The sequence below is a fragment of the Pseudopodoces humilis genome, chromosome 3, assembly GCF_049639895.1.
Source record: "Pseudopodoces humilis isolate 2021_Gansu_Grassland_sample_001 chromosome 3, ASM4963989v1, whole genome shotgun sequence".
In the NCBI taxonomy this organism is placed as follows: Eukaryota; Metazoa; Chordata; class Aves; order Passeriformes; family Paridae; genus Pseudopodoces; species Pseudopodoces humilis.
This window is the reverse complement of record NC_142202.1, coordinates 22064120-22090093: the sequence shown is the minus strand read 5'-3', so window position 1 is coordinate 22090093 and position 25974 is coordinate 22064120. Positions and strand designations below refer to the sequence as shown.

General features: G+C 40.1%; 1 protein-coding gene across 3 annotated transcripts in view; it reads right to left on the bottom strand.

The window, feature by feature from the left end:
- Positions 1-25974, bottom strand: part of KCNH1 (potassium voltage-gated channel subfamily H member 1) — a 173886-nt gene that overhangs the window by 133746 nt on the left and 14166 nt on the right. The window contains exons 1-4 of one of the 3 annotated variants that reach the window (XM_088052716.1): positions 16087-16135; positions 15917-15955; positions 11105-11223; positions 2947-3339 (exon numbers count right to left, since the gene is read on the bottom strand). In XM_088052716.1, coding sequence (XP_087908842.1) covers positions 2947-3339; positions 11105-11223; positions 15917-15932 — 528 coding nt within the window. In that variant the 5' untranslated portion in view covers positions 15933-15955; positions 16087-16135. Of the gene's footprint in view, positions 1-2946; positions 3340-11104; positions 11224-15916; positions 16033-16086; positions 16136-18773; positions 18903-25974 lie in introns of those variants that run through there. The other 2 variants (XM_005523359.2, XM_088052715.1) reach the window with 2 other exon arrangements.

The window sequence follows — 25974 nt, the reverse complement described above, 5'->3', positions numbered from 1 at the left end:
ACAGCAGAGAGAAAAATAAGTGCCTGGCCCTGTTCCCCTTCATTTTAGGGACTGCAGCAAAGACAGGTTTCTATTTCCTCCTGTTTACAATCATATATGGAAAACATCAGACCAGGAAAATAGTAATTCATATTCCTCATTTCATTTTATCACTACTGTTGACACTGGGTATCATTCATTTTATCACTACTGTTGACACTGGGTATCATTTAATCTCTGGCCATTTTTTAAAGAATACTCTCATTAGGACTTCCAAACAACAACAACAAAAAATTCCTGCAGCAGCCATGGCCAGCGAGCAACTCCAGTGCCATGGCTTCAAGGGAATTCCCTCTAGCAAAATTAAAGTATCACACAGGGAACAGTTCATTTTGGTTATTTGCATGTTGAGCAGGGCATCCTGGCACCTGATTTAATCCAGCTGTGAAGTTATATGGTATATAATCCAGGGTAAGAGAGAGGTAAATTTAAACCAGCAGGAAAGGAAGGGAGCTGACCCACAAGGGAACGCACTACACAACAGAAAAAAAGATAAAAGGCAAAGATTTTCTGCTTTCACAATTCCTTGAATGTGGCTTTTATTTTTTTTTCTTCTTTAATAAAAGGTTATCTTTCCCTCTACAGGCAGTTTTTGAAACAGTGATTAGCATATACTGTCCCAAACCCCCTCCTGATATGCTCTGTGTTATCCTGCTGGTGCTGCTGGCAAAACCCCTGAGGTCCCATAAACCAGCCTATGAGCCCTCAGCAGAAGCATGGCAATTTACACCAGTGGAAACTCTGCTCTAATGGTTCTACAATGATTTAGACCAGCCAAATGTCAGAACCCACTATGGGAAATGCAGATGAACAGTCTTGAAAAGACAGCATCAATAAAAATCTTGATTTTTTTTTTTCCTTGGGCACAGTAGTAGAATAACTAAAACTAACGTTGTTATACTGATTAAGGAGACTGTTGAAGAGCCAGAGGAAAACTGAAGTACCAATCAGCTTCTCATTGCTACAAGGCAACACTGAGATGGACAACCTGCAGAAATGCAAACTCACACAAGAATTTCTCTGCAGAATTGCTACCATGAGTCCAAAATCATCTGTGCTGAGTTCAAGGGCTGTCATAGCCACTGGTACAGACATTTTCCTCAGCGATGTTCTCTAAGTCACATCACCAGTCCAAAGTCAAAAAATGTTCCTTTACCAAAATCTTCACCAGGTCGCTTCTATCTGCCGTGGGTGAGAAAAGCTTCCTTCACAGTCTGTTGTTTCTTGGTTTGGGGTTTTTTTTGTGTGTCTTGCTTTGTTTATTTTTAAATTTTATTTATTATTTTTACTCTTTCTGTCTAAATGTCAGATACTGACATATGGCCACTCCTTCCATCGCTCTATCAGCGTCACAGCAAAGTAAGACGTGAAAGCCCTGCAGAATAATCTTATTCATATAAGAATAAGACAAACAAATACTTTCATATGACAAACAAATGCTTAAGGACAGGTCTCACAAGGCTTTTTTGATAGATCTAATTTGTGTTATTTCAGTCTGTAGTTTGACATAAAATGAAAACTTCTCTAGGGAATTAAATATCAAATAGCATCACATTTTTTCCACTGCATTTAATAGTTTGCGTACCTGTCCTCAAGTTATTGAGAAAACAGCTTTAAATTTTATAAAAAATAGTATCTCATTTTTAAAAAAGTAATGGGGCTTGGGTTTGCCTATATTTCACTTGGCATACCTTTCTTCTGCTAGCTAGGCTGTCCTTTGTAACATGGGCATATTTTAAAGGAAGATATAAAGTTTAAATTTTATAGGCTAAAATTTAAATACGAAGCCCTGACGAGGTAATTATGTAAATCCCTCTCCTTCTCTGGAGGTATTCAAACCCACCTGGGTATGATCCTGTGCAACTTGCTCTGGGTGAATCTGCTTTAGCAGTTGGGTTGGACTCCAGATCTCCAGAGATCCCTTTCTAGCCTAGCCATTCTGTGATCTGTATCTTACAGCTTTAGCATGTGTCACAAACTCAGACACATAACTGATGATTTTTATAGCATGTAACCAGAAAGCAGACTGCTAGAATCTTCTTTAAGATTTTATTAAAAATTCATTCACTCTCTGAACTGTTTAGGCATAGAACTTTAATGTATTTACCTTAGGAATATTTTATTGGCAGACTGATCAAAAAAAACCCAAGCAGCTAAAAAATACTAGTTTTCTGGATTTAAGTGTCTAAATGTTAGTTCTTTTGCTGGACTGTGATCTATTCCCAGAGAAATGAAGAACTAAGGAAGAATCTACATTTCCAGATGTCTCCCTACCCTTTCATTTAATTATGAAATTACCAAATGAGCACCTTCAATTGCTTCACCTTCTTCTAAAAATACTGTTGCAAAACAATGCTGCACAGATCAGCAGGTATCCACACAGTGTTTTCTGGTGCTCTAAGATGATTCAGTGAGTCACTGCTCTTTGTCACCTGCTATAGTGTACTAAAGCAGCTAAGAAATGTGGTTTTTACTTCCCAATTGTTCCTGTGAAGAACTGGCATAAGCAGAACTACCCTGAGCGTTCAACAGTGAAAGCAAGCACAGCCTGCCCCGAGGAACTGTCCTGACACACAGTTCAAACTATTCCTGATAAGTCAGACAGAGCAGTTTTCCTCAGTGCTGTACAAAGGTGCTGCTGTCTGCCTCTACCTGTCCTCCTTAACCCTGAGAAAGCAGAAAGAAGTAAAATAAACATGGATTTTTAACACCAAAAACTACAGCAGCAATTAAAGAATGAGCCTTCTGGCTAGGACTCATAAGCAAACTTCTGTGCATGCTGTGTGTGACTACCAGAGACACATGTACAGAAATACAATAAATTTACAAACATACATTTCTTTCTTCTCTCCCTCACCTCCCCCAACCATTGGGTAATAATTAACGGGTGAGAGTGGTTATACTGACCTCATCAACATTCTCAAATGCATTGATGACATCATATGGCAGGCAGGAGAGCAGGTCAATCACAAACCAGGTCTTCAGGTAATTCATGCGAATCAGCTTGGGGTCAGAGATCACCTCTCCTGCTGGCCCCACAAAGGTGGTATGGAAATTAAGCACAATGTCGACCAGAAAAATGACATCTACAATGCTGTCGACTACTAGCCATGCCACGTTGTTCTGTTTGGTTTTAAAGGAGACATTGTAAGGGACCAAAATAGCAGTGTAGAAGGTTAAAATCAAGATGATCCAGTCCCAGGTAGTCTTGAATACACAATAATGCAAAATTATATGTGGTGGAGTCTTTGGTGCCTCTTGTTTGTACTGTGGGAGGATTTCAGAACCCAGCTGCAATACCTGTAGTCAGAGAGATTTAAGAGGAAAAAGAAAACATACTTAATTTTTTCATGATATTTTTCACGCTGTAGATTCTCAAGCTCAGTACAACCGTTCATAAAAATCCCTATCTGTTAACTCCTTTTATCACCACCAAATGGTAAGCAAGCCAAGAAAAGTATTCTGTTACACAAATCAGCATCAGACTGAGAACAGTTGTTTCTTTGAATGCCATTAATTACTTTTTGACACTTAATCTAATGTGTGGAGTGTCCAAGACAAACAGAGAAGAGAGAACCCCTTCAGCCAGCTAGACAGACAAGATAGAAAAATGACGGGCAAGAATAGGCAGGAATGCCGGTGCAAATGGAAATTGATGGCAAAATCAGGAACAATACATAACTGAGTTCCAGTCCAGCAGCAAGACCACTGGACCACATTTTCTTTCAACACTGGCTATTTAACTCTTTACTACACCATGTCTGAAAGAGTCTCATACTATAATCTGTCATGAATGCACAGGCCTTTCTTCCTCTTCTGTGGGCTGTGCAGGTCCGAAAATATCTATCATTAGCCTCAACAAACTCATTTTGGACTTCACCTTTTCAATCAGAGAAGTTCAATATCTTAACAATCTGATGGTGTGGAATCAAAGCAGAAAGATAGAATCATTAAGGTTGGAAAAGCCCCCTAAGATTGTTGAGTTCAACAATTAACTTTGTAGCACTGTGTTCCCAGCAAACCATGTCCCCAAGTGCCACATCCACACACCTTTTGAACACTCCTAGGCATGGTAATGCCACCATTCCCTGGGAAATCTGTTCCACTGCTTGACAACCCTTTCAGTGATGAAGATTTTCCTAATATCTAATCTAAATCTCCCCTGATGCAACTTGAGGCCATTTCCTCTGGTCCTGTCATTTGTTGCCTGGAAGTTAAGACGGATCTCCCCCTTCCTACAACCTCTCTTCAGGCAGCTGTAGAGAGCAAATGGTCCCCCCTGAGCCTCTTTTTCTCCAGGCTAAACAATCCCAGCTCCCTCAACTGCTCCGCATCAAACTTGTTCTCTAAACCCTTCACTGCCTTTGTTGCCCTTCTTCGGACACGTTCCAATGCCTCAACGTCCCTCTTGCTGTAGGGACCCCCAAACTGAGCACAGGATTTGAGGGGACCTGCCAAGGCACGCTGTTGAGTTATACTGCAGTTAGGTCTGAATTCAGAAAAGCACTGATGCACAAGATGATCTGCCAGCATGTGTTTTAAACGCTGGGCCTCAAGCTGAGAGCATGCTGACACTGAGCACCGTTTTGCATAACTGCAGTCTCAATCAGTTGCCCATTTTATGTCTGTTCTCTCTCCAGTTCTGCCCACTGTTGCAAAAACAGTCTTATCATGTATGTAATCCTTGGGAACTAAAGTTTCTTTCATGTACCTATGAATAAGAATGTGTATATATGTATGGATATACATGAGGGTGAAATCAACATCAAGAACCTGTGTCCAAATAAAGAGAAGTTAAATTTTAAAGCAAACTTTACCCTGGATGAGTTATGAATGAAAACTGAAAGGAACATGGAGGCTTGCTTGAGTGAAATGTGTTTCGCAAAGCCAAACTCACAGAACCTGTGAGAAGTATTTAGGAGCATGGCTCCTTTTTCACATTTATTTACACATAGCTCAGAGTAATAGGAAGCAGGGAAGGAAATTAAATGGCCGTTTTGCTCTGGGAAAAGATAAGACAACACAGCTAGAATAGAAGGATGTCTTCCTTTCATGCTCTTTATCTCAACTTTTTTAATGTCAGTTATTTATACATGGATTTTATCTGCAGGCTTTTCTGAGTGCCTTTTTTACTTTTTTCTTTTTTTTTTGTGAACTGGTGAAATTTTTTCCAACAGTTTCAGCCAAAGGGGACAAAAGAAAAAAAAAAAATCAGCTACAAAAGTTCTACTTGGACAAAATAATCTCAGATTAAATTCCCTGCTGCTTTGAACCTCACATAATCACTTACTCGTGTACACAACAGGGGTCAGACACTGTCAGATCACAGTTCCTCACACATGTGTAAATGAGAATGGGAATTGCAAGCCTTCTGACTTTGAGCCCAGTATGTTCTCCTGAAGAGAATTAACATGACCTGCTCTGACAGACGTGCACATTACCACAGAGGCATTAAGAATTTGAAAAAAATTCGATTTAAAAAAATAAGAGAACTCAATATTTTTGTTTCACTGAGTTTCTAGAATGATAGCAAGGAGGAGAAAGGAACATTTCACCTGCAGACCCAACTAGGACTCAGATGTGCTCACTGCAGCATTACGCAGTCTATTGATCCTCACCCTGATTCATGTACGTTCTCCATACTACCAAACAAAAAAAAGGGAATTAAGCTGTGCTGTGTATAGAGGAGCTGGAAGCAGCACAAGGCACGTGCAGTCTCTCTTCTCTCCCTGCAGGAGGCACTGGCCAGCCCTTGCAGTCCCCAAAAGTCACGGGTGTGACTGGAAGAGGCAGAGGCTGTGTATTGAGTCTGTGTGCATGCTCCGAGCATCATTCCCGTCACGGCTTATTTGCAGTCCCAGTGACAGATGCTGGGATGTCATTTCCCAACAAAAGCTAGCCCAAATCAATATTTCAAATATCTCCTACCCTCCCTTTTGCACATTGCAGCTGTACCTGAACCATCTAGAAAGCAATGAGTTACTACTGGCTTTTATGAAGCTCTGCAGGAGCAGCAGCTCTAACATAGGATAATCCTAAGCCTTAAATATGCTTCACTGGGCAAGGAGAGTCCTCTGCAATACTCATTCACTGAAATAATTGATCAGCAAAATCAAGCATCTCCATCAAATTGTAACATTTTTCATTTAGCAGGATTTCAGTTCTAATGCTGAGATTTTACCGGTGTGGGGAGACAGCATCACCCTTCAAATGCTGCAGGAAAGCATAATTGCTTCTTCTGAAATCACAGGCCTACTACAGCTTAATTTATTATTACATGAATAAGTCAAATATTTTGGTAACTATTCCAACCAGCACAGGAACCTCAACCATGAAAAACTGATTTTTTTTTTTTCCCTCTTGTTAGATGGTTCTTATCTATACATACATAAGTTCTAGACTGAGAATTGTCTAATGCACTCCATTTTGGTCACTGCTGCTCTCTTTGTACTCCAAGAATTTGTGGAAATTTTGCATCAACAAAACTAAATTTACTGGAAAATATACTAATGTGTACCTGCATACCCAAAGAGAGGAAAAGGCAAGAACAATCCCTGTTTGATAAAAAAGGAGGGACTAAATTATGGTGCCCATTATTTTGCTGTAAATAGGAAAAAACCCATCAAAATAAAGCCAGTGGAACTGCAAGGACGTAAAACTGAACAGAAAGCAGAAAAAAACCAGACTTCTAGTTCCAACTCGTTAAGACAATAAACTGCTGCTTCAGTGTTTTAAAATGTCATCACCAAATACAAAGCACTCACTCCTTACTTGTTTGAGATTCAAGGGCTACAGCAGAGGAAAATAAAGGGCTTGATAATTGATTATCTCCTTCCTCTTCTATTTAGAAAGTAAACATACTCTATCTGAATAGCTAGGGACCTTATTAGTAAGTCTTTTGAACTTCTGTTACCCCCCTGGAGTCTCTGGTGCAGCCCTACCAATGGTTATTTAAGGAGACCAGGGGCCATGGCTTTAGTTTGTCTCCTGCAGAAGGACGCACACCAGCACTGTGGGCATGAATCCCGAATGCCCTGCAGGAGACAGGCATCGAGGAATGACACAGGGATTCCAATCACTTACCAGGTGAGGAAAGCCACCTGCAGCAAGTCTGAGGTGCCTCCAGTCCTCTTTTTGGGTAGGGTGGGGGTTACAAGTTCTAGCCTGGGCTCACTCTCACTACATGACTAACACACACCTTTGTAAAAGCACCCCATCTTGCTGGCACTGCTAGTGATGATTTCACAGCCTGAGGTGAAAGAAGGGCACTGCCCCAGATCACAGCTATCTCTCCCAGCAAAGGTAACTTGCTTTGCACACTGGCAAAAATCTTGCCGTGCCTGGCACTGCCAGCCAAGAGCTCTCAAAGGCACCAAATCCTTCATTTCACTGAAGGAAGAGAAATTCACCTACAACAAAGCTTAATAATCTCAGAGAGCAAGCATTTGCCTTTATCATAGAGCACAACAAAAGAGCTCAGTACTGCACAGAAACCATGGAAGGAGGTCCACAGAGCTTAGTGCTAAAGATCAAGGTTTTGTCAGGTCACTGCACTGAAAGTTACAAGAACTCTTTTTCTCCACTTTTCATGCCAAGGGCCACACTCAGTCTATTTCTTCACCATCCTTCCACACACACGAACACACACCATCCCTGGGTCATCTGGAGATTAAGAGCTATAAACCCCACTCTCTCTGCATCGTCCAGCAAACCCAGGTCAATGCAAAGCACCCTCTGCCCTTTTCCAAGGTGCTCCTGCTGCACTCCAGCCTCTAGGGAGAGCAGTGCCAACCTGAGACAGGTTTGCCAAAGTAGTCAGGTGTGGTTACACTGCTTGTGAAGCTATTTCTCCTGGAGAGGAAAAAAAGCAAACCCCAAGAGATTGATATAAAAGCTATCATGAAGAAAATGTACACAGCTATGCAAACCAATATGCTGCGCTTCCATTCATGTGCACTGGACAATTTGATTACTACAATTTTCTGACTAAATGAAACAGCTCTGGTTTTGGAAGATTTTTCACTATTATACAGTTTCATCATAGTAAAAGAAATATTTATTTCAGAAACTTATTAATGAAAGTATTATTTCAGTGACTTACTATTCATCAGATAATACAGCTGTATTATCTGCATTTATTATTTGTGGTAATGATGCATGATGCTTTAATAGCTCTCTAATGCTGGAGAATTTTATTCCAAGAGCAGAAATGCCAAATTTCATCATGGGTGTTCTTTTTTAAACATTTTTTTAAAAAATCCTATTTTTTTTAAAAAATGGCGAATATAAGCCAAGCCAGGAGTCATAAATTGCATCAAAAGTGGTTACAATGATTTATTTATTTTTAAGAATGTATGACTGGAGGGCAAAAAAAAAGCTAACACACAAACACTCAGTCATTTCCAGCTTAATCTCTCCTTTTCATGTTTTCAATTGCACCTATTTGCTTCCTCTCACTCTCCCTCCCTTTTGTTTTCCCAAGCACCCACACAGATTGCTCCCAAGCTAAGGGCTAGGTGCTAAACCTCAATATTTTGATTGGCAGTTTTAATGCCAGTTATAAGTTCCTGGTAAACAATGTTAGAAGAAAAATGGCAGAAGTCCCATTCTCAAGCAGTGCTGCTAAACACCATTATAATTTCTCTGCTTTTATTTCTCCTAACTATCGTATTTATTTATTTTTTTAATTTTGACACAGTCTTGTTTGCCCAGAACTGCCTGGCAAAGGTGCAGAACACATCAGCTAAGACCATAGGTGCAGATGACAGTGAATTCATTCAGCAGTGACCAGGAAGAACCATCCCTACAATCAGCTACTTGGCAATTAAGCAACAGAAATGCATCAGTTACTTTACCAACTCCTATTGCAAAATGTAGTCTCACAGTTACCTAACACCCTTGTGTTAATTGCATAATTAAATTGAGTAGTTTTCATATGACTGCTATTAGAGAAGTCAGGCTGAAAAAAAAAAATCTATGCCTACTGGCAAAAGTCAGAGACTGAAGCTTCACAGACACTCCTTGTATTATCCATGGCCTGTTAGTCTGTCACTAACACCTTTCTTAAACTGTTTCATAAACAATAGAAAATCGTAAGCTGTTGTGGCAGGCTCCAACACCTTGCTCTACTCAGGTTCTAGGATACAACAGCCTCCCGAGAAATTCAAATATATAAATGATAAATAACTAAGAGCAATACAAATAACAGTGCAATAAACGTGGAGCCTTCTCACACAAACAAGATTGATGTGAAATGTCATAGTGAGTAGCAAAAGAAAAAGGATGAATTTTAAAATTTCAGATAGGCTACTGCAGGGATGAAGAAAAAAAAAAAAAGAAAAAAAATATTTGAAAGTACAACAGGGAACTGTTAGAGATCCCATACACAATATTATCAAGAAACCTTTGCAGAATAAGAAGCCTGGAACCCCATATATCTTCAAATAAAGAAAAGTGGTCTTGTCTGTATGATTATCTGCATTCTTCTCTGGTGTAGTTCTATTGATTTAAATGGAATTACAGCATAAAAAAAAGCTACCTAACATCACAGCTGGGGCTAATGTTCTTTGTAAAATTATGACTGCAATATTCAGTCAGCAATTAAAGAAACTCATTTCAGACATGTAAACTATATACTTGCCCTTTATTATTTGTAATGAATCAATTGGCTGTGCCAATAAGAATACTTGCAAAGACTTGTTGAGTGCATGGACTTGCAAAAAGTTTCAGTAACATGTAGTTACTGACGCCAAACAGAATAAACTCAGACCCTTTTCCTTACATTTTGCTGCTTACATTTTTAGCATTAAGGAAAATTCAAGGGTAGAGATCTAAAGAGAAGAAAGAATTATTTGATATGAAGCCCTGAGTAGGATTAGGAGGAAAACTATTCCAAATTCCAGGACACTAAAGCAACCTCAAGGTGGACATGTGCTAATCACATGGTGTTCCTGCAGTATGGTGTCCATGTGAATGTCTGTCCCTCCCCTCTGCTAGTATAATTCATTATATTTCTCTACTTCCAACAGAAATTGGTTTCCCCTTCTTGAGTTCTTCTGTATTAAATACTGACTAGGTAGGATCCTGTCTGCAGGAATTTTGCCATTATACATGATAACAAGACAGGAGATTTTTAGTTTGCATAGAAACTAAGACGTATTCAACAGAACTAACAGAGTACAGTATAACTGAGTATATGGAGACCTCATGGAATCCATCGATGCCTTATACTTCCAGCTTCACAGGAAGATCAAGAATTATTGTCAAGTCACAGCTGCTGCCATGGCATTCACAGGAGGAAGTGACACAGGACTGCCATGGTATATTGGCTGTGCTGTCATTAACACCATATCAAACCTCTCCCCAAGGTGTTTTTACACCAGAGAGACCCTGCTACTGGCCCAGGAGACAGCTACAGGAAACTTGGGACAGTCTCTCCCCCTCGTGGCGAAAGCCCTCAAACCCAAAGTGCTTTGAGGGGCCTTCTCTGCCTGGAGCTTATCTCAAAACTTTGAGAGGCTACTTAAATCACAAGGTTTCATTTTCCCCCCATCTGTCTGCAGTGTTGCTTGCGGCATCTAACAATTGCTCTGTCCATAAAAGCGGTAACTTAAACATAGGTTTTAACCAGTTGGTAATGCAGGGTTGGGATCCCACTGAAAAGTAAGTAGACATAAATTAATTCAGAGAATAACCATGTCATGGATTCTCCAGGATTTTCTTGTGTACTGGACCGGGTTTTTGTCGCCTCAGTTTTGCGTAAGTAGATAGTCCAAGATCCTACTTTTATTAAGATGCCCAGAAGAATGGAAACTAAGCAAGAAAGTATTATTTTAGTAACACCTCTCTAAGACTTTGCTAAGATATGGAACACAACACTGCAATTAGGTTACATGAAGTCTTTGGGACACCTCTTTTCTTTCTGCTGTCATAAGACACATTTCACAGCACAGGTACCAGATTCCCAGGGCAGGGAGGACTGACAGTTCTTGGCTCGTGCAGGGACGACATACCCGCAAAGGCTAAAAACATTTCTTTATAGTCTCCTGGGGAAAGAAAAAATTACCTCAGCGAGTCTTGAGTGCTTGTGAACGTTCTCTCCTTTCTGCACGCTGGGAGCAAGCTGCTGCAGCACTCCTCGGCTGCTTGTGAGGGCACGGGTCAAGCGGGCAAACTTCCCCCAACCTTGAGAAAACATGCAAGACATTACCAAAAAAAACAAAAACACATTACCAAAAAAAGCTGCAAGTGTACCTCATAAAACCTCTTACAGCTAAAGGGAGAAAAAGATGTTAAAACAGAGCAATCTGCTTTAATACTGACCAGAAGGGAGTATAATTTAACCAAGTACCAGACAAAAGTAAGTCAGAAAATATGTGTCAGCATGGTACAGTAATAAAACCCATGACTGCTGTGACTTTGTATTCAATAAGCCTACAGAAGTACTGCTACATGAACTGCATATTTTGCAAGGATAAATGTCCACTATACAATAATCTCATATTAAATCTAATGATCAGATTTTGATCTCACAGCACTGCAGAAGACACTCCAGACTAATCAAGATGTAAGGCTACAGTCATGCACAATGAAAATTAGAGTTGTCTGTAACAGAAGTGATTCTGGCCTCAGATGCATCAAGCATAGATTTGGAATAAGCAGAGAAATATACGTAAGATAATAAAAAGCAGAGCAGAAAAGAAAAACAAAATCATTAATTTTACTCTCTCTAAACAAAAGGGAGAACATACTAATAGATTTTCTCAAACTCAAATTAAACATTTAGCAGCTTCTGGCAGAGAAGTCATACGCTGAATTTTAATTCCGAATATTTTTTACAGTGATTTCAAATATCCCTCAAAATAGAAGACCTTCAATGGCAGTCACGAGAGCTAGCTACAGCTATAATCTTTATGAGCAGTACTTTGCCATAACAGAAAGGCAGAGTATACATCTGGATATTTTTGGTATACTGAAAGTATCAGTTTGTTTAGTCCCAATCTTGAAAAATGCTAGCACCACCTGGGAGCTCTTGAGCTCCTACTCCTCATCTCCTACTCCAACTAAGGATGCTCAGCACTTTGAAGATTCAGTTTATAATGAGAACCTGGTTCTGGAAAACGTTGCCTACACAGCTTTCTTGCAGACCCCTTTTAGGTACTGGAAGGTGCTGTAAGGTGTCCTTGGAGTCTTCTCCTCTCCAGCCTGAGCACCCACAACTCTCCCAGGCTGTCTGCACAGCAGAGGTGCTCCAGCCCCCTGAGCATCTTTACAGCCCTCCTCTGAACTTGCTCAACGGGTCCTTGTTGGGGACTCGGAGCTGAGTGCAGCACTCCAGGTGTGGTCACATAAGATCGGAGTAGAGGGGGCAATCATCTTCCTTGACCCGCTGGCCACGCTGCTTTTGATACATCCCAGGATACAGATAGCTTTATGAGCTCCAAGTGCATCTCGCCCAGTCACGTCCAGCCTCTCGCCCGAGCCGGGTGCAGGACTTGGCAGGGGGATGTGCTCCAAGGGGGACCGCCCCTCTCCGGCCCCGGCGGGAGCGGCTGCGGGACGGGCGCTCCGGCGCTGGCCGCGGTGCTGAAGCGGAACGAACCGGGCTTGATCGCAAACGTCAGCGCCGGCGGGAAACCGAGCAGATCCCGGAGTTCCAGCTTCACCCGGGAACTCGAAACCTGCCTCCCTTACCACACGCAAAATGTTTCCAATGACAGATAACACAGACAGCTCCTTTTACTAACTCAAACGGGATTGATGGGGAGCGTATTCTCCTGGAAGATTCGAAAATTGGTTCAAAACCTGAGGACAAACTTTCAGTGTGCATTTTCTTCCGAACACTGTTCTAAGATTTGGGCTATTCGGACATACACAGAGAGAGGATGAAAAGAAAGCGTCTCACTTGAGCTTTCTTGCACAAAAGCACTTCCAGACAACTCTGTGGCATGAGTTGTGGCTATGAATGCTGAGCACCTTCGGGTGCCCCCCCTTCTTCCCAGGAGTCATATCCTTTTGAAAGACACAGCTTAACCCATTCCTCTATCCTCAGCATCCCCTGTAAGCATTTCCTCTGCCCCATGTGTTGAACATCTCACTTGCAGATGCCTAAATGCCACACAAAAGCACTGCTTCCACAAACATTAGATCTCGCCCTCTACTCCAAAACTCTGGTCTGAAAGCAATGTAACTGTTCTAGGCAAGAGATTGTGTCACGAGGCAGGGCTTTTCAGGGTGGCTTTTTAAAGCAGTGTGGACACAAATTTGGAGTACGTACTCTAATCCTCTCTACACATAGGGTACCACACTTGGGAGCCCAGCTTGGAGATATACCCACCACCATGGTATGCCTAAAACCAGGCACTGAATCAATGTGCAACATGTAAGAATTTCATCTTTGAACAGTATTGTTTTAAACTATATAAATACTCCTTGTATTGCCTTTCAGGGTTTTGGATTTTGTGAAAGAAAAATATTAAAGTGTGGCATCTCCAACATACAGTTAGACCTGCAGATTGTGGCGTAGGAAAAATTAAATAGAATGCCAGTACTAAATCTTTTGAATTATAACTTCTCTTCTAACTTACTTTTCAGTAATGCCTGAAAAGACAACAGTACCTGTTGAATTTATTGCAGCTTTTCCTCCAGAACCCTAAGGACAGACACAGCCAACAGCAGGTCAGTTATCTATCCAATAAAGACAGGTCAAGTAATGGACTTAAGCCATAGGACTGAACATAAACACTAAATTTTAAAGATCATGGAGGTTTCCAAGACAAGGAACTAAGCTTCAAAATAGTGTAAGAATATATTGGTGTCAGTCCTGCTAAAACAGTGGGACCAGATGATATGGATTAGGAGTTCTCTTTCAACACAAACAGTTTGTATAGCCCTATGTCCATTGTTTTCCTCTAGAAACAGAGAAAATATGAAATTAAATTTAAAATCTAGTGATCCTACGTGTTTCTAATACAGGCATATATATTCTGCAAACAAGATAAGCCCACATAGAAGAGAAGACAGCTTGAAATTCAGGAACCAAACATAAAGCTGGATACCACCCCACGGCAGTGCTTGCCTGTGTCCCTGTTTTTGATTCTAACCCATTTTTATCATTCTTCAGTCTCTTTTTTTCAGTTCTGCAGAAAATATGCAGACAAAGCAATGTGACAACATTAAAACATTTCCAGCTTCAAAAGGATGGAAAGCCTTCAAGATTAACAGCACTGATTTCAGTACTCTTGCATTCCATGATGTTCTTTCAGTTTTCCACCATTTCTTCATAAAAAAGTGAATAGAAATTGTTTCTGGTAACACCCAAGAGAAGATGATTACAAAAGCTGTCCCCCGAGATTAGTTTCATATGGAAATATGGCATTGAACTATACTTCTGTGCTGTGGCATTTAACTCATCAAAACTTTTCTTCTTTAAAGCATGAAGTTTCATTTAACAACAGCCTTAAGTCGAAGAAGCCAATTTTCTGTATTTTTAAGTAAGTTTGTACTCAAACACAACAGCATTTATTATTTATTTGTAGGTAGCTATTTGTTTCCTACCACTCTTTTCAATTCATTCCTGATAACTCCAGTATTCAAACATTGGGAACTGTGGCAGTTACAGAACCCTTGCTACCATGTTGCTGATCCATGACTTACAGAATTCCTAGACTCAGAACAAGAAGCCATTGTCTGCTAGAGAACAAGCTTGTTTGTCCACAGGTCTGTTGTTCACACAACTGTGTAAATGTGAATAAATCAAGATTCCAGCAGTTCTTGCCTCCACTCAAGCCACCTTTGTCTTCCCACACATGAAAGATCCTTGCTTACATCAATCCAGCTTCTCTGCAGCACTCCTTCTCTTTGAAACCTCATGACTAAAACAGTATTATTTTTCCATCTGGACTGGGAAAGCATACCAAAGTTTTTTAATATACTCACTACTTCCCTTTCATTTGTTTCCTCTTTTTAAGAAAACATTTAATCCAGATGAAAGCAGAGTATATCTTAATCAAAATATTTCAAACACTGGCTCTGTTCGTGTAAATACATCTTTAAAAACAGAACCAAAAGTCCCAAAAAAACCACCCCAGAAACGTGATTCTTTCCCTGAATTAAGATGAAGGAGACAATTTTTTTTTTTTGTCTGTACTCCTGCTTGTTATGCAAAGGACCGCTTAGCTGCAAAATGAAGTAAAGCATCTTCTGCAGAGGAGATGGCAACTGATGATTGCTACAAAGTGCAAAAAGCTATATCATCTTGGAGGATAACAACCATTCACTGCTTGATTCAATGATATTGAATCTGACCACCTCTTTGTATAAAAACTAAGTATCAAAAGCAAAAATTAGGATCCAGAGCTTAGTTTTCAAACTCTCATGAGACAGCATAAATGCTTCTGGATAGGTTCACCTTGTATTCATACATTCAAAATCTGTTCAGGCAAATTTCTCACAAGCTACTCAGAGAGCATGCACAGTTTCTATTTGTCTGCACAAATAATTGTTTTGCATAAAGTGATGCATTCCACTTTATACACTATTCTCAAGCATCTCATACTTGGTGTGTTAGACCTCAAACCAGGAGACATATACAGACAAAATGCATTAATTCCAAATATAGTATATACTTTAAAATTCTGCTAAGAAGGTGACCTACCACTTGACAAGCCAAATTTAGCTATACTATAGCTTGATTTTGCCTTCTTCTATTCAAGTAAACCTCGTTTCCCTGATTTTTTCCAAGGGGCAAGCAAATGGGAAAAAGTGGAAAGAGGTTGTTTAAAAATATTATCAACATTACTGACACACTATTTTTAAGTGGCTTTATTTAGAACACACTATTTTTAAAGCTGCTGCATTTAAAAGCAACCTTACTTACCTTCCACGGAAGTCATAAAATAAACATCTTCTAAATTATCTGAATCAAATAACAAAGGCTACAATGAGAAGTCTACTTTTTATGCGACTTTCTTGTTTCATCTAACCCAATGTCTGATATTATTAATCAATAAATTAAAAAAAAAAAAGCATGAAAAATGGTACTGGGACCTTCTATCCCTCTGAGTCGCCTTCAGATGGAAGATGCCTATTCATCTTTGTGTAGTTCAACACCTGCCGTTATGGCTCTACACTTTTCACTCAAGGAGCTGCATCATTTGCAGCTGAACAATCAGGCTTGAAATTGCTGGCAGGTGATAGAAAACCAAGATATACCACAGTTAAGCAGGCTTAGCCTGACAGATTAGTTGCTCTTTATGTAGTACAAGAAAGTGATCGATTTAATGGTTTTCTCCACATAGACATACAGCCATTGATTTTGAAAATCTTAAATACTTTAAACAATAACATTCCGCAACTGTGCAAATAGCATATTTTATTAACATATCTGCATCTACAGGCAACCTATTACATATTAAGTACTCATAAGCATAGGAAACTGATTTCACATACAAGCACAGTAAAAGAAAAGTACTTGCTAAGCTGACTGAAGGTGAAGGAAGGAAAAAAGAATGGATTTAGCAATCAGTTTTCAGTTCACAGTTTTAGTTTTTCAGATTGATTGTTCATTTGGGTTAAGAATATGAGAAACATTCCTAAGAAAATTGTCCTCTTTCAAAAGCATGCTACAAAGTTCCTGTGTAACATTGTGCACATCACAAAGAATATGCCCTTTTCAAAGCTCGTGCGTGTTAATGATTCTTAGAACAAGATAGTACAATTTTACCTTTTTTAGACCTTCCAAAAACATTTTTCCACTCTGTGAATCCCAGAGCCTACTACAAATGATTATCTAATACTCCATAACACCTTCCTTTTCTCCCCTCTCAACAGTACACAACTGCACAATGAGATCTAACATTAAAGATATGGACACATGTAAAATTCCGTTTGACAAATCAGCTCCTCCAAGAAATTGCTCATCTAGCCATCAAGTGATTAATACAGTATCACACAACAAAATTCCAAAGCTAGCCTACAGTAATTATGGAAGAAAAAGGGATATATTACGGATCAAAACAGAAAGTGCAGTTCCATGTATATCATGCTTGATTTATGTATAAAGTGATAGAGAATTCTTTACCAGCATGAAACTTCTGCAACTTTATTAATTTTAGGAGATTCAGAAATAATATTTGGAAGACTCATTTAGTGCACAAGCCCTTCTGTACATAAAGACATGGCACTCAGGGAAGGAGTGCAGAGCTGTGAATCAGTGGCCTCTAAATAATACATTCAGTTCTCCTGTTTGCAATTTCTGTTCATCACTTTGCCAGTTTCCATGGGCCAGAGGGAGAAATTCTGCTTGTCATCAACTCCTCTGCAAGTCCACGCACTTATGTGTAGGTTTAGTGCCTATACTGCTGTACACATGCAACCACTGAGAATTACCATGCTCACTGCCCAAAGGAGACTTAAAAAAAAAATAAAAATTTAGCATTCTCTTTCTTCAACATACTCAGACTGAAAACAAAAAAGTTAGAAGTGTTATACTGAAAGTGAAGGACAAGCTGCCTGTCTCTACCACATCAGGGAGCTCCTGTGAAAGCAAAAAGACACAGCTACCACTCCTGACTGAAAGTCTTGCTTATCAACTGACTAAATGAAGCAAGGACCTCCACTACCAGCAAATAAATGAGAGCTAGATTTACTGCATCATGCTGATTTATCTGTGCTGTCACTCCTTATCAGGATACAGTGAGGACCACTAGGCAGGGAAAAAATACTGTAGACTCAAACTTTCTGACAAGGTAAGGTTCTTAGTTTTGCTAAGGCAATAAGGAACCAAACAAATAGCATGAGCAAGACAAAAAAATTACCCACATAGCCTGGAAGAGGGTATGTTTGTCAAGGTTGTACTTCCTTTTTCATGGTAACAGGTGTTTCCACTTTGAGAAACTATGTTTTTAAAGAATAACATTTTGAGAACAAATGTAAATCAGTTCATCTTCACAGCAAGTTTCCTGTTTAATTTAATACTACAAATATTATTAAATACTACAAAAATGCAAACAGCAGGAGAACTTACATCCTTTTTTACCCCAGAGGATGCAAGTCTCTGTAATCCTCCATAGGGTACAAAAGGTCTATTTCTGATGGGATCTGAACCTGAGTGAAAGTTTATGCTGCTGTCACAGGCTGTAGCTCAGCAAAGGGTTAAGAGCAGAATACTGCAGCACTACTTCACTCACCAGGACAGCTTAAACCTGATTCCGCTTAAGATAACTGCAATCTCTTCATGTAGGCTGAAGGAAACTAGTCCAGAACTTTAACATCATAAATCCCCTAATAATGACAAGTAACATCAAGTCAGGCAGACTTTAATTATTCCGACCTTTTCTAGACTCAGCCAGGGCTAATTCCTCAGTTTTTGCATACAGTTTCACACACAGTTTGTACCGGGCTGTTGAGCAACACTGTGAATCCTTGAAGGCTATGCTGGAGAGTGGGTTAATAGTGTATTTTAGAGGAAGAACAGTCCCTATTTACCATATAAACTAGGTTTTCTGAAGCACTTGGGGCTTTCATTAGCAATGACCCTTTTCAGGGTAGGCCAGAACAATTTCACTAAAGAAACCAGCAACCATTTCTTGCACAAATGCCATCCCCAGTGGCACAGCTACAAGCTATTTTAACATTTAATTCTTTGGCTTGGGTATTTAAAGGACTTCAGCTCTTTCAAGAGCAGGGCAAACAAACAAAAGCAGCATAAATATATAATTGTGAAAATGACCAACCTTTACATGAATCATCCTCAATGGGCTGCTTGAAAGCCGTTATGTCATTGAAAGTGCAAAGAAATAAAACCACTTTATCCTGCTCATTTCGAATTGGAGCAATTTTCACAAAGAACCAGACAGGTGTTCCTGGAAACAAACACATCAAAGAGTTGGTCAATGGCAGGCAGAACAGTAAATGTGCCAGTTTAGATGTTTACATCTCAAATCAGCCATCTGTAAAAGTTACTTTAATGTTGGGTTTTTTTACAAACACCTATTAAGAAAAATAACAAAGCAGCTGACAAAAGTGTTATTTAAGCTCTCTGCTCTGTCTCTGCTTAGCTTTTTAATCTTCAGGAATCACCCTATTTCTGAACTTCACCTGCAAAGTTAACACTTGAACATAAGAGCAGCTTTGTGATCTCCTGAAAGAAGAGTCCCATGTATGTGCAAAGGCTGCACACAACTGTGTCTTGTTGGCTCTTGCAGGATTTGAGAACAGGCCAGCTGTGCCTAGGACATGAGCATAACACAGAGTCTCAATTCAAGAATATGACCAGTTTGGTTGACATTATAATTCCCTGCCAACAGAGAATGCCCTAAGAAAGACCATGCCCTAACTACTATAGTAGCCTATGTCTAGCTTCAGAGCCAGGCTCCCAGAGCTCTGGCCCAGCTTTCAAATCCCCCCATGGAAGGGAAACCCTTCACAAGCTGCTTTCCAGTTTGCCTTGTCCTGAGCCTGCTCCCAGTCACTGCAGCGTGAAGCAAGACTCCCCTGAATTCAGGAGAGAACAAGCTGTTAGGACCAGAACACAAGCTCTGGATGGGATCAAGTTGTACTGCACAGAACTGCACCTTTCTAATTACTGCAGTAGATGAACTGCTAATTAAAACTGCTTGAGACATTAAAGCCTGCACATAGCAGAAAAAGATGGTCCCACAATAGAACCCTTCAGATGATGCTGCCATTTCTCCTTGATCTCTATCCACACAGATCACCTTGAGGAGAGAATCTCTCATCAGCCCTGCTTTTCTATATTTCTGGTAGCTCTGCTGAGACGACCCTAGTGATAGCAATGATGTTCCATGTAACAAGGCAGTGTCTACCACTCATTTCACAGGACCCACCACACTGATTTTAGTGATATTTGAGTATAAGCTGATTGGAGGGCTCGGAACAAAGCACTTGGCTCCTGTATGCCATAACATGACCTCCTTGAAGGCACCATTTTTAAGTCTGAAGTCTTAACTTTAGGCATAAAAAGATGACTTCTCCAACTCTGAGGTACATGGCAATAAGAACAGTCCAGACCTCAGCCTTCAGGGAGTTTGTGCATGGGTTTTCAGACTGTCCCTAGACCCTCAGAGATGATAAAAACAAATCACTGCTTTTGCAAGCACAAGAATTAAGAGACAGAGGATTCAGGCTTGCTTGCTGTGAGCAACATTTTTTTTCTAATGTGTCCCTTTTGAGCCTTGTTTGGAGAGAAGGGTCTACATACCAGGGGCCAAAAAAAGATCAGGATCAGCAGGAGCTTGACCCTGTGGGAAAGCCAGAATAAAGAGCACCACACAATCTCTGTCACTCATATAGCAAAGTCTGTTTTAGAAAGAGTGATCTTAGAAGACTATTCCTTTTCTTTCTCAGTCACAGGATCCTTCTCTATGCTAGTGATCAGATTCTCTTTCACCTGAATTGCTCACTATTTTAACATGAGCATGACATTTCATGCAATAGTTTTTAGTAACAAGGGCAACTTGTGTTTTCCAGGCTGTCAATGGGTCACAAGAAAACCTATGGTATCTTACAAGTTACTGTTCAAAAAAGGAAGCAAAGGCAATTTTTTTCCCAACTACGTTAGTATAACAGAGGTTGTTGCTACCAGTGCCTCACCTGGCTGTTTCCCAGCCTCAGTACTGAGCAATCTTTTCTGGCTACAGAAAGGTAGGGCATCTTCAAAACTCATGGACAACTTCCATAAACCAAGTTCAAATCCTAAGGCTCCCACTGTGCCTGCATAACACACAAGCAGTTTTAAACTCTGGCTGAGATTCCATGCCATATGTACAGCCACTTCTATAAACAGCAGGGTCTATGATGCATGGAGGCCTCTGCTCAAAAAGCAGAGAAATCCAGATGGAATCACCGGTGGCCATTTCTGAAATATGCCTGCATGACAGAAAGTATTCAAGGGTCAATATAATTTTATTTTTTTTTTTCAAGAGTTAACGTTCCTGAACAGCCCCTTCCAACAAAGTATGAACAAACAAACATGCTAAGTGTGAAAAAAGATTCAGCAAAGTAACCGTGCCAGTAAAATCATCACTAACTTGCTAATGAGCTTAGAAGACACTGCCACAAAGCAGCCAACAGCAATTTTCTATTCAGTAACACCTTTTACACTACCCTTTCTCAAGAGCTCCTAAAATTGCCTATCTCAATTTCTTCTTGCCTACTTGTTTTTCCCAACTTCACATGTGAACTATTCTGAGGCTGATCAAATCCGTATCCTGCTTTTTCAGAGACTCCTTGGTGACTAACTGCTTTTCATTTTACCCACTTCAACACCCTACACTAACACTGCAACTTTTTAATCAGCCAGGATCTCCATCCACAGCCTTGCTTTATGACCTTCATCTACATGCACTTTTTTTTGATTAGGGATTTTTTTCCCCTCCCCAAAACCACTTTGTATTGTTTTACTACTTCAAGCTACAGCCATTCTGCTATGGGCTGTTCACAATATTCATAGCACTGAGGCTGAATTACACACTCAGTTTCCTCTCTGCCTCTCATAGCTATAAAAACTTACTACTATGCTTTTGAAGATGCTGTACTAAACACAGAAAGGATCCAATTCACCCTCCTATTCTGGCTATTTGTCAGATGCATGATGTCATCTTCCCTTCATGGTTATGCTACAGTATGTTGCTGCAAGATTTTTCTAACATGTTCTGAATGCAGCAAGAGGACTTTTCCCAATAACCTAAGGCTGCTGCAGGGCAAGGAGCTTTTATCAGCAGGGTTTTTACTTTCTGACTCCCTTGACTCCCACTCATGTGTTGCATTATTTAAAGGAAGAAGTAAGACAAAACACTTTTTTACCTATAACCAAGTGTATAACTTAGTGATATGCCCCACAGGCTAAAAGAAAGAGCCAGATGTTCTTGACAGCTAAAAGTAGGGGTGTTTGCTGCATTATTTCGGTACCCTTGTAATTTTCAGAGTGCCACAAACCATGTGCAAAATCAAGGTGGCACACAGGGCCTGCAGAAATCATCTTCCAGTTTGGGATCTACACAGTAACACTGCGAAGGCAGAAATAAGTAGATGGAAAATTCTGCCAGGCCGTGTACCTACCTCCACAACATTGTATTTTCCCTGCAGTGAATTCCCTAACATCTTGTCAGTGTCCCTTGTGAATAGGAGACAAGTGGATATAAAAATACAGTCATGACGTGAGTGCTCACAGTGCTGGGTTACATGGGCTTTCCACAGTGCTCTGCAACCAGGAGCTTATTCACAGCAGAACTGGGATCTGAAATGTGGGAACACATCAAATGGCTCAGCCAAGAAGTGGCCATGCTCATCTTTTGTCCTGCATTCTAGTTTAATTATTAGAAGAATTTTACTTCTTAAACAGTTTATTTAACTATTAAACAGGAAAGCCTAAAGTATAAACTACTTATAAATCAGGTTGGAAACTAGAATTTCAATGTCCTACAGGCAGCCCTCATGCTCTTGGTGTCAAAGCCAACATCCCTGCTCAGCCAGACAACCATGACTAGCAAGAGGCACAAAAAAGGCCATTTTAATGAAAAATCTGATTTTCAGATTCAGCCTGTGGGTTATTCAGGGAGTGAAACTGCAACATGTTCCAGAGCTCTCACAGCAAAACAAGAGTAACTTCTCAGTCTGCACTGATGCACGGCGACACAGAAAGTGTTTACCAGTGTTTCCAACAATACATCTACTTCCATTTACATTTTGTGTTTAGTCCTGGCAACCTCTCTCCCTGGTGAAGTTCAGTGGTAATACCAGTGCACAAACAAAAAAGTAAACACTCATGAGCTACATTGGCTTCTGTTAGATTTGGAATCAGCAGTGAAAGAATCCAGCATTTGTCTAGTGGCATAGCACCAGTCATGCTAGAAAAGGGAATGCCCCTTCAAAGCTGCAGGACAAGCAGTGTGGACAACTGAGAAGAAATGCAAATCTAGAATGAATGCCCAACAGTAGCCATAGGACCAGCCTGGCTCGTGGTACCAAAGTTACATAGCCAATCCAGAATTAGCAGGTGCAGATCTTGATAGGCTTTTGTGGCCTAAGGACAGAACTTATGGCGTTGCCTGTCAGCAAAGACAATTTTAAGAGCTGTGATTCAAGTCCCAAGTCTTCTTCAGCCTAACACACTCTAAATGTCTGCATACCTTTCAATTTCCCATCTGAAGGACAAATAGTACTGTCTCTTCCCTATAATTTTTTTTTCCAGTCCTGTGTCTTTCAACAATGATATGTTCAGCCTCTTGCTGGGCAGCAGCACCAGCATTTCACATGCTATTTAACTTTGGTTGAAGTCTTTCAGAAATTCTTACATTATCAAAGTGAAAGAGATCTTAAGGTCTATTCCAGCTTCTCCCTGAGCATACCATTGAGCTCTCCTAAGTTTTCCTTCCAGCCAAATAGGCTATATGAAAATCAAAACCACTTTAAATGTACTCTTTGGTTAAATGGCTCAAGGTATGGGCAAAGAGGCCAACTGTTTCTCAGAACTACAAAAAAAACAGGGTTTAAATAAAACTGGAATACACAATTCGTCATTCCACTAATTAAATCAAAATTAATTTTAAAATACAATTTTAAAAACCATGTTTTGACAATTCAGCAGACATCTACACTGCCATTAATGAAGGGGGCAGGTTTCCTCTAAGCAGCACAACCTCTGCATTTCTAAATAATGTCTCAGTCAAACCTCATCAGACACGTATTGTCCTGAAGAGAAACAGTCAAGCAGCATGGAAATAGGAACATGTGACCTTTCTCCACCAATTCCTACATGCAGCAATGCAGACAGCAGGAGTTAAGTTATACAAACAGCATGGCTGACCATTATAGCCACTCCTTTTAGGGTTTCACTTATGCCCAAGTACTCAGTGTGAGATTGTTTCTCTCTCTCCTACACAGACAGAACAGTTTGTCAATGTCAAACTAGCAAACCAGCTGATGAGGTGTGATCAGAGTTTGGCAAGCCATTATATCCACACAGATTTTAACCAGGTGTTCAGAGGAGCCCATGACATTTGACCATGCAAGACAAAGAACAAAAGTCTTCCTACAGACTCTAGTTTTGAGCAGAGAGTGTGTACCAAACGAGAACAGACCAACTCAGCATGTAGCTCACCACTCTGTGCCAACAAGAGTAAACCTTTAAATACATTCCCAGCACTTTTAAAGCTGTTACCTTCGTGTCCTCTCTATCTGGTGCTAGGATGCTGTAGCACCTAGCGCTTCTAAAGGTCAGATCTTTACATGCTAAGATAAGAAAAATCAATTTTAGTCCCCAAAGGTGGAATTGCTATTCAGAAGGCTTATCCTATGACACTGAAACTACACAGTAGAAAACAAGGTTCAGCACACACTCTTGTACTGCAGTAGTGCTGACACAGTTCACCTGATTCTGTGTTCTCTAAAGAACAGGAGTATAAGGAAGACACAGTAAAGTTTTGAGATCTTCTTTCCATTTACCCCTGGAAAAATACTTCAGGATTACCACTGGGAATTCTGTACATATTTGTGGAGATGACAGCAGGCCTTGCTTGCCAACACACTTGACAAGTTCAATGGGAATTACCAGTTTTATGAGTCAAAAATACTTAAATACTTAATTTGACCTTGCTGAAGGTAACTGAACTCACACAGATGGATTTCACAGGAGATTCAGGTGTGCATACTGCTTGACAAATAACAGAGCTACACTTCAGTGAGAGGTCGAGGACACATGTCACTTGACTCCAACACCCTCATTCTTTCCTGCTTCTGAGCCTATGCTATGATATGGGTTAGCAAAAGTTTCCATATGGAGGCACAGCACACACAAATATATATGGGTTTAGATGGTTAGAACCAGTCTCAGTTATGAGAAATTATTTAGTGGTGGGCAATCACAGTTCTACCACCCTAAACTGAATTTTGCTGCCTATACACTAGAATGGGGTTGCTTGCTTTTGAACCTCTATATAAAGCACTGGTCCTAAAGATAAATGCAAGTAGAATCTACCAAACACTATTTTTAGGCTGATTTGTCATTCTCTGACGTCTGAAGGCTTTCTAATACTGGGGGAAGAAGGGAGAATGAAGAAGGGGAGAAGAGTGTGCACATATTAAAATGAAAATTTAAAGAAATCAAACAATCAAATAAAAACACCACACACACAAATACTCATGCTATTAAATTTGTTAAATGCTCAAGCACTCAGAAAACAGGGAAGTGAACCCCAGTACAAACTGAAAGTGCATCCCAGCCTTTGGGACTCTTACCATAATATTTCTGCTCAGCAAAGAGCTATGGCTTTACCGAACTGTTCTGTAGTGTGCAAAATAGTTAACTACAGACAACTCAGCATTCTGGCAAGCATTCTGCTGGTCCTATCTGTAAAGAACTTCTGAGACAAAAAAAAAAGTGTCTTAACACTCTCTCTGCAGCACAGCTGCAGACCATAAGCAATGGGAATGCCTCTGCTCAGACAGGGGACACTTGAAGACTCTTTCTAACTCTTGATGCACTTCACCTTGAACGAGTTCACCACACTTCAAATATTCTTCCACTGAAGTAGGTCAAGTACTGCATAGAAAAGGGGGTTAGATTTCAATCGGACACCACCTCTTCAGGGGCAGATAGAAGCAAGAGAATTTTGTATTTTTACAAAAATTTACTTCATCAATAATGAAAGCAAGTGCATATAGAACAAGCCTGCTTTTGCACTGCTTATATGCCAGGCCTATATCGTAGATGAAAAACAAGACAAAGAAAATCCAAGTTTAATTCACTCAGCCATTTTTAACTCATGAGACTGACCATAAAGTGTAAAAACTTAATAAATGGCTGTCAAAGTCTCATGAGAAGTTAGATGTTTAAAACACATCAATTCAGGTTAGGTAAGATATGACTCAGGCTAGATATAAAATATTTTCTAATACATTAGCTGTACCCTTCCT